Raw genomic sequence first — 17,007 nt, forward strand, 5'->3', positions numbered from 1 at the left:
AATGCTCTGAAGAAGCAATGTGCTACACAAAAAAAATACAGATCTAACATTATTATTAATTTTATCTGTTATTAAACATGGCTTTGTAACTTCTACAAAAGTACGACATGTATTTCCTAGACGATGGTCAGCAAATCATAATTAAAAGTAACCTTCAGTTGTCAACACACACACAAACAAAAACCCCAGGCTTATGCTCAGTATGTTCTTTTTATAGTCTTTTTTCTTATATATTAACTTGAGAAAGTAAATAGGCAAACTAGAACATGGTAGTAAATATTGCAAATTGGTGGAATGCATTTTACTTTATATATTTTGGAAAATACACAATTGTCTCAGCTGAATATAAAGAAATACTTTCAAAGATTTGTTAACTTACAAAAAAATAAGAAGATATTTACAACAAATTAACAGGACCCTAAAAATTCAATAAGGGATTTAAATAAAATTTTAAAATACAGTAATAAATAATAATAAATTTTAAATCTCAAATATATTTAAAAAAATGTAAAAAAGTCTTATGGAAAGGGACTAATTTCTTGTAATTTTAGCAAGCTGCAATGCAATTGTCTACACTGTAACTAGACAATCTCCTTACTGCTGTAAAGGGAGATTACAAAGCCTCCCTTACTATGAATGGAGAGGGACAGTCACTAGGCACAAATGCATCTTAACATTCAAAATCAGTCAGACAAATTATACCCTAGAAGAGACTATTTTTCTTTATGGACTGTAAGTGGTGCCCCAATCGCCTGTTAAGGTATTAATGTCCTAAGTTAATTAAGAAGAATCCGATCCTTAAGGCCTCATGTCACAACTACAAAAAGGAACAAATTGGTGAAAAGGAAGAAATAAACGTTACCAGGTTTTCAACTTCAGCACTTTGTCTAACACCCCACTGGAATGTTCCCATGAGGGTGATTGCATAGGATAGCGCCAAACCAACTTGCCCTGCATTCAAAGCTGCAGAACAAAGGAAAAAGAGAATCAAATAGGTACACTGGTAATTACACAAAACCCTAGTTAACTTCACTTTCATGAGGTTACTTACATGATGGAAGCATCACAGCCAGAATTTTGTTTGGTTACACTGTACTTGCCATCTGTGCAATGAGTAGCTCCAGGCAGAATAGCTACTTGCTGCATTTTTTGGGTACATTTTAGAAATTGTCTGTATATTTGAAAAGATAATCCCAATTCTCCTTGGCCTGGCATTTTATCTAAAAAGTAAAGTTCAGTCTCAAGACCATAATCAGGTAGTTTGTGAGGGTCATCCCTATCTGGCTGTGCATTAGTAACTTTTCACTGTTTTTTAAGGGAATTAGATCAGTCCCTGAACTTAAGTAGAAAATGAGTATAAAATGATTTCAAACTAAATTATGAACATTCACATCAACTCTGTACTCTTTTAAGTGATCAGATAAAATAACAGGACAGAATATTTATTCCTCTGTTTATATAAGTATTTATTGTGTTCAGTGGGTCTACTGTGACCAAATAAATGAATCCTGTCTGCCCCAATATTAAGCATGATTGTCTTCTGACTTACTTGAACTTTAGCCTAGCATAGCTCTATTGACTTCAAGAGAGCTACTCCTTATCCAGAGGCAAGGAAAGATTCAGGACCATTGTTCTGACTTGTCTTTTTGCATTCTAATAACATCAAACCTAGCTCAAAATTTTCAGTGTGGAGCAGCACAGAGCGTTCAAATTTTAAAACACACATGCATACACAGAACTTATCCAAAGGAAGAAGAAAAGAAACAAAACCAGCAAATTAGCACTAATTTTCATGTCCAAGATAATTACTCTTCCTTCATATTTTAGATGACTATCTCATTCTAGTACATCTAACCCAATTACATCCTGGATGATGCATACACTAATGACAGTTCATGAGTGACAGTGAACATAAAATGTATTATTATGAGGTGATCTTCTCTCTGGAACTGGCCTATCCTGCTGATCCAAGATATTAGAAGAGTATCCCTAGGAATTTTAGCTTGCCTTCTGGCCGACTGTGCGATGTGTATAAAGGAAAAAAGTTGTTAAGAAGCAGCTCTCTGGGTGTTTCAGTATGAAAAGCAAAGCCCTGTAGGCCTAAAAAAAGAAATGCAAAGGTGGGGAAAAAGAAAAAGATTTATTTGTTGTTATTGCTCTGAAAGCCAAAATCTCAAAAGTGAAGACTACAGATTTGCAAGTTTGTTTGCACACTTGGGGATGATGGTAGATGCATGCCTAAGCCTGGAAGATGTCTGAACTGCCTCCAGTATTTGCAGGAAAGCAGATACAGTCCCAATGCCCTAGACTGAGGAAGAGATCATGATCTAGAAAGACACATTTAACTTAATTACAGTCCTTAAACAATTAGAAACAGCAATCTATGAAAAAGAATTAGACATTACTATACATGGTAATTACTGGGTGAACTTTTTCTAACATTTGTACTTACACTTGGCAAGAATCAGGGAACCAAAAGCAACCACTACAACAAAAATGGCACAGATGGCATCCAGACGTACAGCAAACCACCGCGAGGTCGTCAAAAATAGAAACCAGGCCTCTAAAGTATATTTTACAAACACATAAGAACAGTGGATTGTTAGAAAACTAAGTTGTATAATTATCATTAATTCATGTTAATATTATAAGTGGTTACAAAAGCCCCACTGTCATCTTCAAGTGCATGTCTCTATGGACTGATGATGATCAGAATATTGTCCAGTTTTCCTGAAGTGGTCTAACCTAGCTTTCACACTACTAGCAACCACAACAGCAACCACAGCGAGTACAACGCACAGTATTAGGAAGAAAAAGATAACAGTCAAGGCCTGAATCACAATCCATTTATTTAAAATGGAAGCTTTTTTTTAACTCTAGTGGACACAGGAGTCTTGTACAAAAAGCAGAAGTACAACTAACTACATTTGCTGTAGCTGGACTACAGCCTACAGGCTTTCAGCTAGAACATATCACAAGACAACTGTCAGAGTGAAGGCTTTAGAAGGCAGCTGCAGCTGGTTAAGCTCCCGTAGGAGCTACTCAATACAGCCAGTGGAGCTACAGAGCTATTCAGTTGACTAAATGCACATATCTACTTTTGGGGAAGCTCACAGGTGGACATTTCCATTGGGCACTCACATCTATGTGTCCACAGTTTGGTGCTAAATTCCATCCCAGATAGATATCCTACAGTACAAGATACAGGAGACAGCAGGAAAAGACATTGCAATACAGAAGGCAAAGTGTTTGAATTCAGGGCCAAAAATAGAAGTCAAGTAGCCATAACAAAGTATGGCATTATTTATTGCTTAGGCTGCAGTCAGATGAATTGTTCCAGCTGCTACCAAGTCACAGCAGAAGGTTACCATTCCAACCCTTTCTCATTGCTTGTCATTCATTACTCCATGCTAAAGATCAGTGCTGTTTCAACTGTTTCACTGCTCCTTAGACCAGTGCTGGGAAAGTTTCAAACTAAAAAAAAAAAATAAAAATCCTTCCTTTTATAAAAAAAGAGAGGAGGTAAATCTGGTTTTAAACCAGATTATTTTGGATAGCTAGATTACAGAGTGATGAAATCAACAATTCAGCCAACAGCACTCCATGTAACTTCTGGCGCGCAGCAGAGGGAAAGAGTGAGGATGACAAGAGGCAGCCAGGTAAGGCCCAGAGCTGGTAACCTCTTAGTTCCATTTACTTCAACTCTAACTGCATATATCTGACCACACATTTAGCAGCTGGTTTTGTTAAACAAGACATTTGATATGGTCTAGTGGACAGTCATATACCTAGGCACATGGAACAACATATGCAGAAGGGAGTGCTGCATCAAGTCACAAACCCAGTTCCAGAAATCAAATTCACCATGATAATTTAGGTACCTTTCTGAAACCCAGGAGCTGAGCGTCCCTGGAAACAGCCTATGGCAGCTTCCTGGTGACATGAAAGGTCATTTTTGGTGCAATGGTGTACTTGTAAGACCAGGAAATGGGACACCTGGGTTGTAGATTTTTCATCTCCAAGGTTTTGCTCCATCAATCCCAATGTCCAGGAAGGTGCACTAAACTGCCAGCCTGAGATGGGTCATTCTGCAACCCCCCTATGTAACTAGGGTCACTGCGCACGCAGGAAGGAATATGGCAATCATGGGGACTAAGGAAGATTAATTGTTGTGTAACTTCTGATGACTCATGAGCTTGCTTATAGCGATGTTGCACTGGTAGGGAGGAAACTTAGGTTTGATCAAACCTCAGCATGCCTTTTAGATATTTTTGTCTAAAGATTATTTAATCTCAAATTCATAGGCATTTCTGAAAGAGGGTTCAAAGTGAGTGTCCTGTTTCCTAGGCTCAGCCCTAAATAGAGAGGAGGATACCACTCCAGTCAAAAGCACTAAACAAAATGATTGCTGGCTGGGAGAGCCTCTGTGATGGAGGAAAGAATTTAAAACTCTTTGGGAGATTTACGAACCCAGGATTCCAACTTTGTGGGATAGTATGAAAGGCACCCTCTTCTATTGGCTATTTCTTGCACACAGTATCAAAGAATTATTCAGGGTGGAAGCAATCTCAGGAGGTCTCTAGTTCAACATCCTGCTCAAAGCAGGGTCATCTCTGAGGTGAGACCATGTTGCTCCATGCTTTATGCAGTTTGAGTCTTGAAAATCAACATGGATGGGGCCTGCACAACATCTCAGGGCAACCTGCTCCTCTGCTTGACTGTCCTCATGGTAAGGAAGTTTTTCCTTGTGTCCAGGTTAAACCTCTCTTGTTACAACTTATAACCATTTTCTTGCTTCTCTGACCATGTACTACTGTGAAGAGCCTGACTATCTTTTTGGTAACATCCTTGCAGGTACTGGAAGGCGGCTATTACATCCTCTGTAAGCCTTCTCTTCTGTGAGTTGAACAAGTCCAGTTTCCATTGCCTCTCATCACAGGGAAATCTCTCCTGTTAGTCTTCTGACCACCTTTGTGGCCTCTCCACTGAACCCACTCGTTTGTTAGAGTGTTTCCTGTATCCGGGGGATCCAAAACTGGATGCAGTATTCCAGATGTGGGCTAACAAGTGCTGAGGAAGTTAATCACTGGCTGTGCTCCTGTTCAATACAGCCCAGATATTGTTGGCTGCCTTTTTTGCCCAGGCACACTGCTGGCTCATAGTCCCTCTGAGGATCAAAACCCACACGCACACTATGCAAGCTGGTATACCCCGAACACTCCGGTGGGAAAGACACAGAGGGTGTGACTACAAGCACTGAAGGTTGATCTCAAAAGTATGTTCCTGAACTGCCCAGGAGAGGTGTTACTGACAGTTTTATTAGAGAGATGCACAAAATCAACAGGAAAATAGATGTGTCTATGTTCCTTAGATCTGATCTTAAAGTCCAAGAAAATATATCTTTTAAAGGTCACGGTCCTCTTTGTATAGTGAAACTTCTATATGCAGTTTATTGACTAAAGACGTCTTAATACAAAGCTTAAAAAACAACTTTGTGTTCCTTTACCATCAGCTACTGTAAAATTGATTTGGTCAGATAATTAGTGACTTGGAAATATTAAGAAATGGGGAATTCAGAGCTAGAGGTGTCTCCCTGGAAGATGTTTCCTTGGTCACAAGTTACTGGGCTCAATATGGAGGTCAGTGTGCATGATTCTATGACCTGTGATAAACTGTATTTCAGAAAACATCAACTGGTCTGGTCTGAAACCTTAGAAGCCTATAAATGACAAAATGGTACAACAGCATATACTTGCATGTCTTATGACAGAGGAACTTCATGATCTTACCTAACAAGCAAAATTGCAAAGTTGCATTCTGCTGCATCGTGAAAAACATTGTGGCAGAGAGCATTTAATTGGTAGAAGGTAAAGAATCACAGTGCAAACCTGCATTATATTACTTATGCTTTCAGAATACTAGTATTTTATACCTTCTGGTCATGTTAACGCCATATATTAGATTTGAGCCCTGAAAGCTGCTCAAAGTAAAAAAGAAGTGAGATTTATGAAACTTTTCCAAGATTATTTGTATTAATCATCTCTGCCCACTCCTAGCACACTACTTAATATTAAATGCTTCATAATATAGCTTGTTTCATCCTCTGTCCTGCTTTTTATAGATAGAATCCAGAAAAATGTCAAAAATTAATCTTTAAATATTCTTATCAGGCATACTTTAAAATGTTTATCTTAGACATTGTTAAAACATATGCATGGGTATCTCAAATTATATTACAGCCCAAAGTAAACTTTCAAAATCTAGACAGATAATAACGTTTTTGTTCTAATAGAGAAATTTTACCCTAAAGAGACAAGCTCCTACTGATTTTAATGTACATTATATACATGTTGCTGAGGGCATAAGATATTTTCCTCTTACAGAGCAAAGTATTTGATTTTTCACATCAATTCATCACAAACCTGAGTGGAGGTCTTGGTGTGCATCAAATAGTTTTTGAAATCTTTCCTCTGCTTTCAGAGCCCGAATAGTCCAAAGCCCCTGGAGGGATGACGACAAGTGGGAGAACACCGGGCTTCGAGCTACAAAGGGAAATGAGAGTAACTTAGCAATAGCTGAAGGACAATATTTAATTCTTTTTTTTTTTTTTTTTTTTTACCACACTAATCTCTAATCCTACTACTTTATATTAAGTCATACAAGTTACCATATTGCATTCTTTTAGAAAAAATATGCAATCTCTTTAACCAAAGTCCTCTTACTCAATTAGAATCAGTCAGACAGCCAGACAGATTAATTTATACAAAAACATCTTATGTTTTTAACAATAGCTGTCACTGAAGAAATTCTTTGAGCTTTATTAATGACACGAGGCACCCATATTTGCTGTTCATAATGCTTAATATTTCATATCATAGTCAAGCTTCAGTCAGGCACAAGAGTCATATTAGGTCAGAAACACCATTAATATGTGCATACAAGGTCCCAAAGACCAGTAAGTTAGCATGTTCCTAACTAGCTTTATTTACAGATAGTTAAACTGGCATACCTAAGGTTTATAATTATGCAAAACAGGAGTTAAGCATGTAATTCACTAGTTGAGAACCAAAGCAATAAGGAAGTTATTTGCATAGCAAAAGAAAAAAAATCTTTGATGGATTGTCTATAAAATACTAGCATTTCACATAATAAGAAGCAGGGTTCAATCTAACATTAAGTCCCACCAAATCACATACTTGTGGATTCTAGACGTTTAATATCTCTTGAAGTGTCTAAGAAATATCGTCGAAGAAAAATGAAAAGAATAAATAGTGGAATTAAGGGGATGAGTATCCAAGGAATCACTGCCACAGCCACAGCCACCACACCAAAAATCTGTAGGAGAGTCTGCAACACAATAGAAACAAAATAAAAAAACGTTTGCCAGAGGAATTTAATTTAGAACAAGTATAAAACTATTTAACACCACTGAAACACTTAAATATTTAAACATAACTACCAAATTTAAGAGTGGATGCGTTGTATAACATATGAGCGACATCTATTTTTAAGCAACGTGAAGAATCTACAGTAATACCTAACTTGATTTGCAGTTTATGGTTTTCTTCTGTAGTACTTGTTTTTTAAGAAAAGTCTTTACAACACTGGTTGACTGAACATTAGTGTGTGTCTTTGTGGACTACTCTGTGACTGCTGTAACAAAGTAACAGATCATCAGCAAAAAAGACAACTAAACTTTAATGGACCCAAGCTATCTGGTGAATCAGGATTATTTTTTTTTCATTCCAGATAAAAAGAAACTGTTGAAAGACTTAACAGTTGGAAGAGGGACTTTCAATATAGGCTTGTAAATTTTCCTAAAAGCAACTTTGTCCCAATTATAAAGAAAACCCAGTATCAGAGAAAGTGAGCTTTCTCTTCCCACAGGATTGCACTGGGAAACATTACAAATAAGAAAATGTTAAACACTGCAAGAATTGTCATAAAAGGCTAGCTTTACCAAGTTTACTTCAGAGTATAAGATGAATGATTGGGTTAAACCTGAATTTACTCTTAGAAAACTAGATATAATGTGGAGTGAATTTCTGTTGCTTAGGACAGTGGATCCTCTCCCAACTTTCTGAATTAAAACTCCCATTTCCTGTGAACGACTTCACATCAAACTTTCAGCTTGAATATACCATGAAAAGCATTATCTGCACACAAATTTCTTTCAGACCACCAGTCATGTATAGATGTATGTATGGCAGGAGACCTGGCACACTGAAGTCAGGGTGTGCCCATTTGCTCCTTAAAAAAAGGGGGAGAAAAAAAAATACAAAAAAAGAAACCCACCCTGTACAAGAAACAGACAACTGAAATTCTAGCTCAACACTAAATTCCTGAATTATTTTAACAAATTCCGTAGAAATTACAATATTTTGTAAAAGGTGTCCATTTTATGGACTGTAAAGGAGCCACCTTCTTAATCATCGCATATGATGCAGAAGTAGATTCCAGCTGAATTTCATGGGTGCCTGATTTTTAGATGCCAAAAAATGCATTAGTGACCACTGCACCCCAAGAACGCACATCTTACAGCAAAAAGGCTTCCATCCCTTTATCAAGTTGGAAAATCTAAGCAACACATCAGCTAAGGTCAGATACCAGAGAGCTACCTGGATTTCCAAACACTTTCAATGGAAGTGCCTATGAAACACTGCATTTCCTGTTGTGCTTCTGGTAGCCCGCACATAACACGCTCTGAAGCCAAAAGTGAGCACAACCCTTTTCCCCTATATCTGTACTTTTCTTGAGGCTTCTCTGACTTTACCCTAATCTCACCTGACCAAACAGCAAACCCACACACCTTATGCATTTCGACTGCATGAGTCAGCACAATTCAGTCTTCAGCTCTAGGCAAGATCTCAGCTCATGATAGATTTATCAGTGTAACAGCCTTGCATCTCATAGATGCTGAAATCACATGATAGGGTCTCATAAATCTATTAAGGAAAATAGCTATAGGGTAGGTGTGGGGTAGGAGCTCTGAAGGAAGCTGCATTACCACTACAGTGCTCATCTGTGGGTTAAGGTGTTGATGGCATCATGTTGTTTGACCTTCTAGATACATACAGTATATTGCAAACATTTTACCTAGATTTCATCACGGGAGGTAAGGTGACAGCGAGAGTGCATGGTATTTTACTTGGGTCAATTATACACATCGTTATGTCAGCACAAAGCGAAACAAAGCACCCTGACTCCTCACCAGCACTGCTGTCAGCCCTTCTCTACCTTCTACTTCTCCAGCATTCTTTAAAACCCTATAGGTATATTTCATTTTTATTGTGGGATGGGGAAAAAGGAGACAAAGATTCCTGATCACCTCCAAATTTTCTCCTGTCTAGATCACTGTTTTCTTTAATACTGCTCGTTGTCTCTGCCAAGACTGTCAGCCATACACATACACACTAGCTAATTTCTGAAGGTTCCCTCACCTCCATCCTCATCAGCAAACAGAGATGGAAGTCTCTTCTGCCCTTCTGACAACTCACTCCCAAATCTGCTTTATATGCCTGCTGCTCCCCTTTTCCCTCCCTCAGCTCCTAGACAGTCACAAAAAAGCAGTTTCTGAAGTACTTCTGACTCCTCATACCATCAGCCACAAACCTGAAGTAAAGCACTGAGGAAAGCTCCTTCAAGGAAAAGAATTCGGAGAAAAATAAATACTACTTAATAAAAAATAAAATAGCCAAACTGAAGTTTTAGTGATGATAATCTACAATATGTTGCAAAGTGCCAGTGGGGGTGGGAGTGGGAGTAGAACTATCAGGATCCAGCTCATGTAAACAAAGCCTTGCTACGGCAAAAATACAGGGAAGGAAAAGATAGTTAGGATGACTAAAGTAAAAGTCTGACACCGCCTTTGGAAGGAATTTTAGATGAGCCTGCACCACCTTATCATTATAAAAATTTATGATAGGGTGGATCAGTCATGTGTGTTGTTTTTCTGGAAAACCAAACTTGCATATAAATTAACTCTTAATGAAGTAGTCTGGAAGCCAGACATAACCATTTGCAGACTGTAATCATGTAGCTACTGCGTGAGGTAAAGGCAAAGGTTCTAGCTCCCAAGTTTCACAAGACACAACTAACCTCCTAGTAGATTCGCTGCATGCGTGCTGGAGGACCTGAGATAATCATCAGGCTGAAGATAATGATAACACGAGTAGTCCAACTGCTCTCCTCTCTGCAGACAAGCAGTGAGCTAGGTATTCAGTTTGCACAGCAAGAAATGCTTAGGACTGGGTATCTAGACATTGTCTGGCAGAATCAGCTTACAATTGAAAATTGCATCAAAAGGCTAAGTAGGCAAGATTTCCCTACATAAAAGAAACATGGCCAATAAAGCCAGCATCTTTTAGCATATTTCTTAATTTTAGCATTTAAAAGTCTTCTGTAATGACTGTGCAGAAAACAATAGCAAAATTTAAAAAGTAGGAGCTGATTAATTACATTTTATAGCTACCTGCACAATACTGGAAACAAGGCCACCTTCCTCAAAAGACAACAGATGCACAGGCTACCGAGACTGAAAAGACCTGGACAGAGAAAGCTAATTTGCTTCCAAATGGAGCCATATTGTCCAATGTCCACCTTCTAATTTGTTTCAGTTTCCCTTGAGAAAGAAAAAGAATCTTCCACTCACAGACTGCACATACTCTATCCCTAGAGTACAAAAAAGCATGTGCTGTTTCTGTTGGAGTCATCCTCCTGTTTGCAAGAGTTCTGAGAAATTTCCCTCATGCTTTAGTCAGGCACTCCATTCATTGTGGCTTACTTTTCCTCAAGAAATCTCCTATCTTACTGGAGCAACCATACCCTCCTATAACTCTCTGTGGAAGTGAATGCTCTGATCAGCACATTCACTTGCAAAACATGTGCTTTCTCTTCATCTTCTGATGACCTACATATTCGTAATTTTTATAGATGCTGAGAGTGATGTGCTCCAGTTTCTATCTCAAACAGGTCTTGCTCTAGGAATAACAAGGTATTTCTGTACCACAATCACACAATAGAAAAACATTTTATGTGAGGTAAAGAAACAATAAGAAAAAACAATAAAAATTTGGAAAAACTTGCAAATTACAAGCTATAAGCCTCTCCCTTTGTTGCAGAAATTATACTATTTATATAACATTAGAAATCTTATGACAAACATTTGAAGTCATTTAATAAAGTTGACAGGAAAAAAATGCAAAAGCAAAAATCAGAGTTCAAGATGTCTCATAAGAATGTCTACCCTTCCGTCCTACAGATCATTGCCCCTCCCTATCAGTTATACCCCGAGCTCAGTATTTCATGTTTAGCTTAAGTATTTCTTTGAAAAAGGCACCTGGCCTTCATATAGAATCCCATTCTGAACATCTCAGGTCTGCTGGAACTTTGCTTCATAGGTACTTAAGAGTCCTTTATCTCCACATGAAAGCACCTATGAAATACCCTGCTGTCTTCTCTCTAACAAGCTCAACAAAGTCAGATCTGTGAGGTATTCTGTCTTCCGTAATTCAAAAAAAAGTTTTGTGCTTTTTTTTTTTTTTCATTTTTAAATGGGCCTTACAATGTATTTCGGCATCTCTTATAAAATATACACATAAGGGGTACCATGCAGTTGTGTGCTTGCGTAAGTTCCTAGTGTGATTTGTGATGCCAAGTCATCCACATGGATTTGACAGCTATGATACAGGACCTACTACCATAGCAAACACACCACTCTCAAGTTGCTGGTGACCTGGTAGGATCTCTAATGAATGAATGGAGCCCAAGGGTTGGGATTTGAGACTCAGAAACGTGAACGTGGGAGTCTACATTTGACTTACATAGTGAAACTCCTGTCCTAGCTTAGAAGTTTAGAAATCTATTCATTTAACTTTTAAGTGGATCCCTTATGGTTGAGTATTTCTCTGGAGTCCACTAACCGTATCAACTAGATGCCCTCTGACTATAGCAAAGTAAGCATCTAAAGCCCAACAAGCAGATACCTAAATGTTGATGACTGAATCTGCAGTCAAATCTCACCCAAGAAGTGCAGTGTTCCAGGACCAGTTTTACCAATATTTTAGCAGAAGTCAAATACATCTACCTTGCTCCTGGCTCCCAACTCCTACTCCTCCCTAGACCCAAATACACACTCCCAAGGATTCTGTTAGCCCATGTACACTGCCACAAAGACATACTAATTTAATAATAGCAACAATGAATATCGTGTATTTCAAGTTTGCAACCTTAGCTGAATTAACTTAGGGCACTCTCAGTCAGGCTGGCCTGTCTGAAGTAAAGTTAGGTCAAGAAACTACAAAACCCCACTCTGTTTGTACTTGTTTGACATCACCCTTCCTCCTACTCTCCTCCCCCCCCAACTAAAATGATTTCCTCATTGGCTCTGCCAAATAACTGCACATACAATCAATCTCTAATCCAGTTCTGGCATTTCCTTTTTCTTTTAATACTTTTTTTTTTTTAAAAAAAAAAAAACCAACATACTTTTTCAAACGGACCTGTTTGGCCTGACTGTTAAAGCACAACTGCACAGGTGGCTGGTTACATTGGAACACCAGAGGACAAGCTTCCCTGGGGAGAAGACATTGCAATGAGCACATCAGAGCAACAAACACTTCACTCAGGCCAGCTGCATCTAGAGCAGCATATCGAACCACACTGTAGGTTTTTTGTGCTTTTTTTCTCCTTTATTACAAAAAACCCAGGAAACATCCAAATAGAAACCGCTTACTTTCGTACCATAATCCTAGTACATAACAGCTCTGTTTCATTTCATCATTTTAAAGTGGCCAAGTTGAGGCGTATACTCTTGTCTTTAAACTACCTTTTTAATAAAATTCATGGGTTTTCTTTCAAAATTGGTTAAAAAAGTACATATGGCTGTTTATACTATTGCTTGCATCGAACTGTCAGGAACAGATTTGTCTTGAGAGAAAAAGCAATGAAGGCTTATGACTACAGGAGAAAAAGTGTTGCACATAACTCCAATATTTAAAAGACATCTCAGACATCGTCCTTTTCTGAAGCAACCAGTGACAGCAATCTTTGACAAGAATGACAGCTCTCAGTCGGTGTTAATTCAGCTTTAGGAAAGTGTGGCCATGAGAAAATTTGGAATACAAAGACAAGACAACCAATGCATGGAAAGGGGAAAAAAAGGCACAGCTGGGAAAGAAATGAAAATTGTAATTTCAGATAAACAGTGAAAGAAGAAAAGTAAGAACTAAATACTGTCAGCTCTAAAAGCTTCAAAACCAGCAAGCTTGTCTTATCTTCTGCAAGACACCCTCTCCTCCTCTGAATCCTGCTATTTGCAATTAGTTGACAAGAGGTTACCTAACTAAATTCATGTCACTGCAAATGGGCTGAATACATCTGTCAGATACACCACAGAAATGTATTCAAAATTCCCAATCACGTGGTTAATGCTAGAACCTTCTATTTGTTCTTGTCTCTATAATATAATGTTTCTGGATTGTTGTTTTTCCAAGTGAACAAACATATTCCTAGCTCCTTAGGGCAAATATTTTCTGTGCCACCAACATGCGAATTCATCTGACTTGGCATGCATTTTGCCATTAAGTGAGAAGCCTTAGTGAGAAGCCTCAGTATTTGTTTGAGATCATGGCCAACTGTGTCCAACTGTTCTTTAACAAGTGACCTTATAATAAAAAGGGTGTTTTCTTTAATATATTGACACTGCCACCATTCTGTTGTATTTAAACAGCATCCTATCATCAATAATCTCTTGCCCTATGACAAGGGCTAGAAATAAGCTTTCTGGTCATCCTGGGCCAAGGTGATTAACTGTCTTATGTAGGTCTCAATCCCAAGAGTATCTCTCACAAATCACAGTCTATACGTTGTCTGACACTTCCAGATGTTGATGCTTTAGAAACAGATATATAATCAAGCTCTGGACCTTGTGATTCTTCCAGACTCTCAAAATACTCATCCTTTAAAATTCTGTATTATATTCCTACATCACACAGAGGTTATTTTCCTTTTTATAATAAATTATCTTCACTCACATGCAAAGTTAGTTGCCAGGGCCCTTTGGCCATGGTAGTAAGTTACTTCTGGCTAATACAGATTTCCCACGAAAAAACAAGATTTTACCAGAGCCATAGCCATGGCCTCTGCTTATGCATCTCTACATGCAGCTCCTGTTCATACCCACTGTACATGGAAACCAGTACTGTCACATAAAAAAGGACAGTGCCAACACCCATTCTTGTAAATATCTGTGGACAATGTATTTTTCTATTTATAAGCAGTAAAAACTTGATGAGGACCTTCAATTTGATTTTCTCAAATGCTTTTCTTCTATTGAACCTTCTACCTACTAGGTACTTCTGCACAAAAGCGTTCTCAGTGATTTGGGCAGCAAGACACAACTTTGCAACGAGGATCTATATAAAAGTGAGAGGTCCTCTTCTTGAAGTTATAGGGAGTTAGTTATAACTTTATTCTGATCTCCCTGCAAAAAATATATAAAAAGTTAATGCCGTTTGTTGTTCAGCAGTACTAAGTTTTTTGCCTTCTGTAAAAACATCTTCAGTCCTTGGTTATATTCTTACACTGTTCTTTTCCCAAGCTAAAAAAGCACACACACCAAAACTAGTCACATAAACTATAGTGCTCTTTGTACCATGACAAGCATGTTATATCTTCCTGGGACTATCTCAGATGCCAAGCACAATTTTACATGGTAGCCCGAGGAAACAGCATTAACCAGAGAGTGTAGAACATGCACACACACATGCTTTGCTTTCTCAACAGCTCTTGCCAGAACCTGACTGAAACCATACCGAAAAACATCTGGTATCACCGAACTCTCCCAGAGTTACTCCTCCTCTCAGGTAACAGAAAGCATCCCTTTCCATTATATTAATTTAGGGGGGTTGTGATTCCAATACCCCCCACCATCACTAAATGCGGTCACTTTGTTGGCTGTTCCACTTGCTTCAAAAATCCAGAGCCATGCATTTTTATATCTCCTCTATCAGACCCTGGTGCCATATAACTGATATTCTTAAAATAACGGTTTGACAATGTCTGCTCCCTTCCTACCTCTTAGAAGCCATTTCCAAAATTTTTCCCCAGCTATATAAGCCCAAGACAGCCCCACTGAGTACAGACCCTGATGAAATCAAAACATTTGATTCAACAATGGCTACTTTTCTCTTTAGTACTACTACAAATGGTGTATTTCCTACTCTGTTCTTTGCTCCTATGTTTAGCACTTCATCAGCCCAGGCTGATTCACCAATATCCATCCTCGGTCTTATCCCATTTACAACCCTTCTAAAAGTAGTTTTTCTTTCAGTGACATTTATTGATTTCTTTCCATAAAATGGGCACATATACATAGAACAAAATAAAAAGATCAACAAATACCTCACTGCTTTCAGGCTATTAGATTGCAGGATGCAGATCTTACAAGATGATACAAAATGATGCAAAAAGTGGACAGTAAAAGGACTGGGAAGGGATAGGTCTTTTGATTCTCCCGGTACAAAACTGTGAATGCTGGGGTACTAAACAGAGAATGCACCACAGAAAGCAGCGAGGTTTTTATGCTCTCCCCGAATAGCATCTCCTATTCCTACTGCTGGAGAAGGACCACTAGCCTAGATGGACCACTGCTGTGACCCTGCAAGGAATTATTTAGTGATCTTATGGTCTAGTCCATTAACTTATTTGCTAAAACACCGTCCACTGTTCCTCTGAGGAATTCCTCTGAGCTAATAATGATGTTATCATAACATTTTCATCCACGCTGTGCACACTTTTTTCCCAGTTATTCCAAATATCTGGCACAATTTCGCTTACCACTGATGCTGCTGCCCCATCTGTTGCAGTTCTGCAAACTCTGAGCTATATGGATTTTCCTGCCTCAGGCCTCTTGTCCCTCATGGCCATAATGCCAGAGCAGCCCTGCACCCTATACAAGAATACCTCATTTTCAACTGCATGACCTTTTCTTCTCAGCCAAGTCTAATTGTTTTGCCAGAAGTCAATTCTGTGTCTTTCAGCAACTTTAAAAGCTTTGTGCTACATTTGAACCGTGGGATCTTCTGTTATAAGGAGTATCAGCTCTTCAGCAACACAGCTCTTCAGCAACACAGCAATTACAAGCTTTTAAGCATTTTACTGTTTGTTCTTGCTATTTAAAATACACTATTAATATATTTATCTTTAGGTGGAATGAAGCACTAGTCATATTTCTGTAAGTTCCACAGCAGCTCCTCTGACCCAGCTACTTAAAAACTATGAAAAATATTAAACACTACAGCATTAGCTATCCTAAGAAATAAAAATACCTTCTGTTCTTTTCTGGTTGCACTCTTTCATAGTAGATATGCAAAAAATGCTTTTTAGCCTGTCTCTGGGTTTTTTCCTAACTTTCCCAGAGCTTCACCACTCTGATAGGGCTATAAAACACTACTTTCCTGTTCAAAATAAACTCTTGACTCATATTTCTTCATTCTGTTCAGTACTGCGTTCTGTTCAGTGATTACTCAGCTCCAGGAAGCTTAACAGTGGCCTGACGCTTTCAGCAAACATACTTTAACTAATCGGCACAAGCCTCTTACCACCACCATCAGGTTTCACCCAGTTCAGCCATTGTTTTCAGGTACAGAACCCAGTGACATCCAAAGAAGTAAAAAGAAATGTCCTTGGCAGAGAACAAACATTATTTACTGTGGTAAGCGTATGCTCATTCATAATTTGTTACCAATATGCTCCAAGACCATCAGGAAGACTTCAGAAGTTTATTTATCACAAACCATCAACAAAGACACACTGACCAAAGTAAGTAACTGATACCAGGTCTGACCCCAAAATCCAGACTTTCCATCAGTGAGAAAAATGAAAAATTATTTTTCGCAATATTATGTTATGTTTAACAGAAGGATGGACAACTGAATCAGGTACAAAAGCCAGCATGTTTGCAGTTTTAGAAGGGAAGACCTAAACCCATTATTTTAGCATGAGTGA

At 38.4% G+C, this 17,007-nt stretch overlaps 1 protein-coding gene across 1 annotated transcript in view; it reads right to left on the minus strand.

The window, feature by feature from the left end:
- Positions 1–17,007, minus strand: part of ABCC4 (ATP binding cassette subfamily C member 4) — a 154,108-nt gene that overhangs the window by 41,295 nt on the left and 95,806 nt on the right. The window contains exons 21-24 of the mRNA XM_032996986.2: positions 7,197–7,347; positions 6,423–6,542; positions 2,453–2,563; positions 863–963 (exon numbers count right to left, since the gene is read on the minus strand). Of these exons, the coding sequence (XP_032852877.2) occupies positions 863–963; positions 2,453–2,563; positions 6,423–6,542; positions 7,197–7,347 (483 nt within the window). The remainder of the gene's footprint in view (positions 1–862; positions 964–2,452; positions 2,564–6,422; positions 6,543–7,196; positions 7,348–17,007) is intronic.

This window comes from Tyto alba, unplaced genomic scaffold (assembly GCF_018691265.1).
Source record: "Tyto alba isolate M040663 unplaced genomic scaffold, T.alba_DEE_v4.0 Super-Scaffold_45, whole genome shotgun sequence".
Classification (NCBI taxonomy): domain Eukaryota; kingdom Metazoa; phylum Chordata; class Aves; order Strigiformes; family Tytonidae; genus Tyto; species Tyto alba.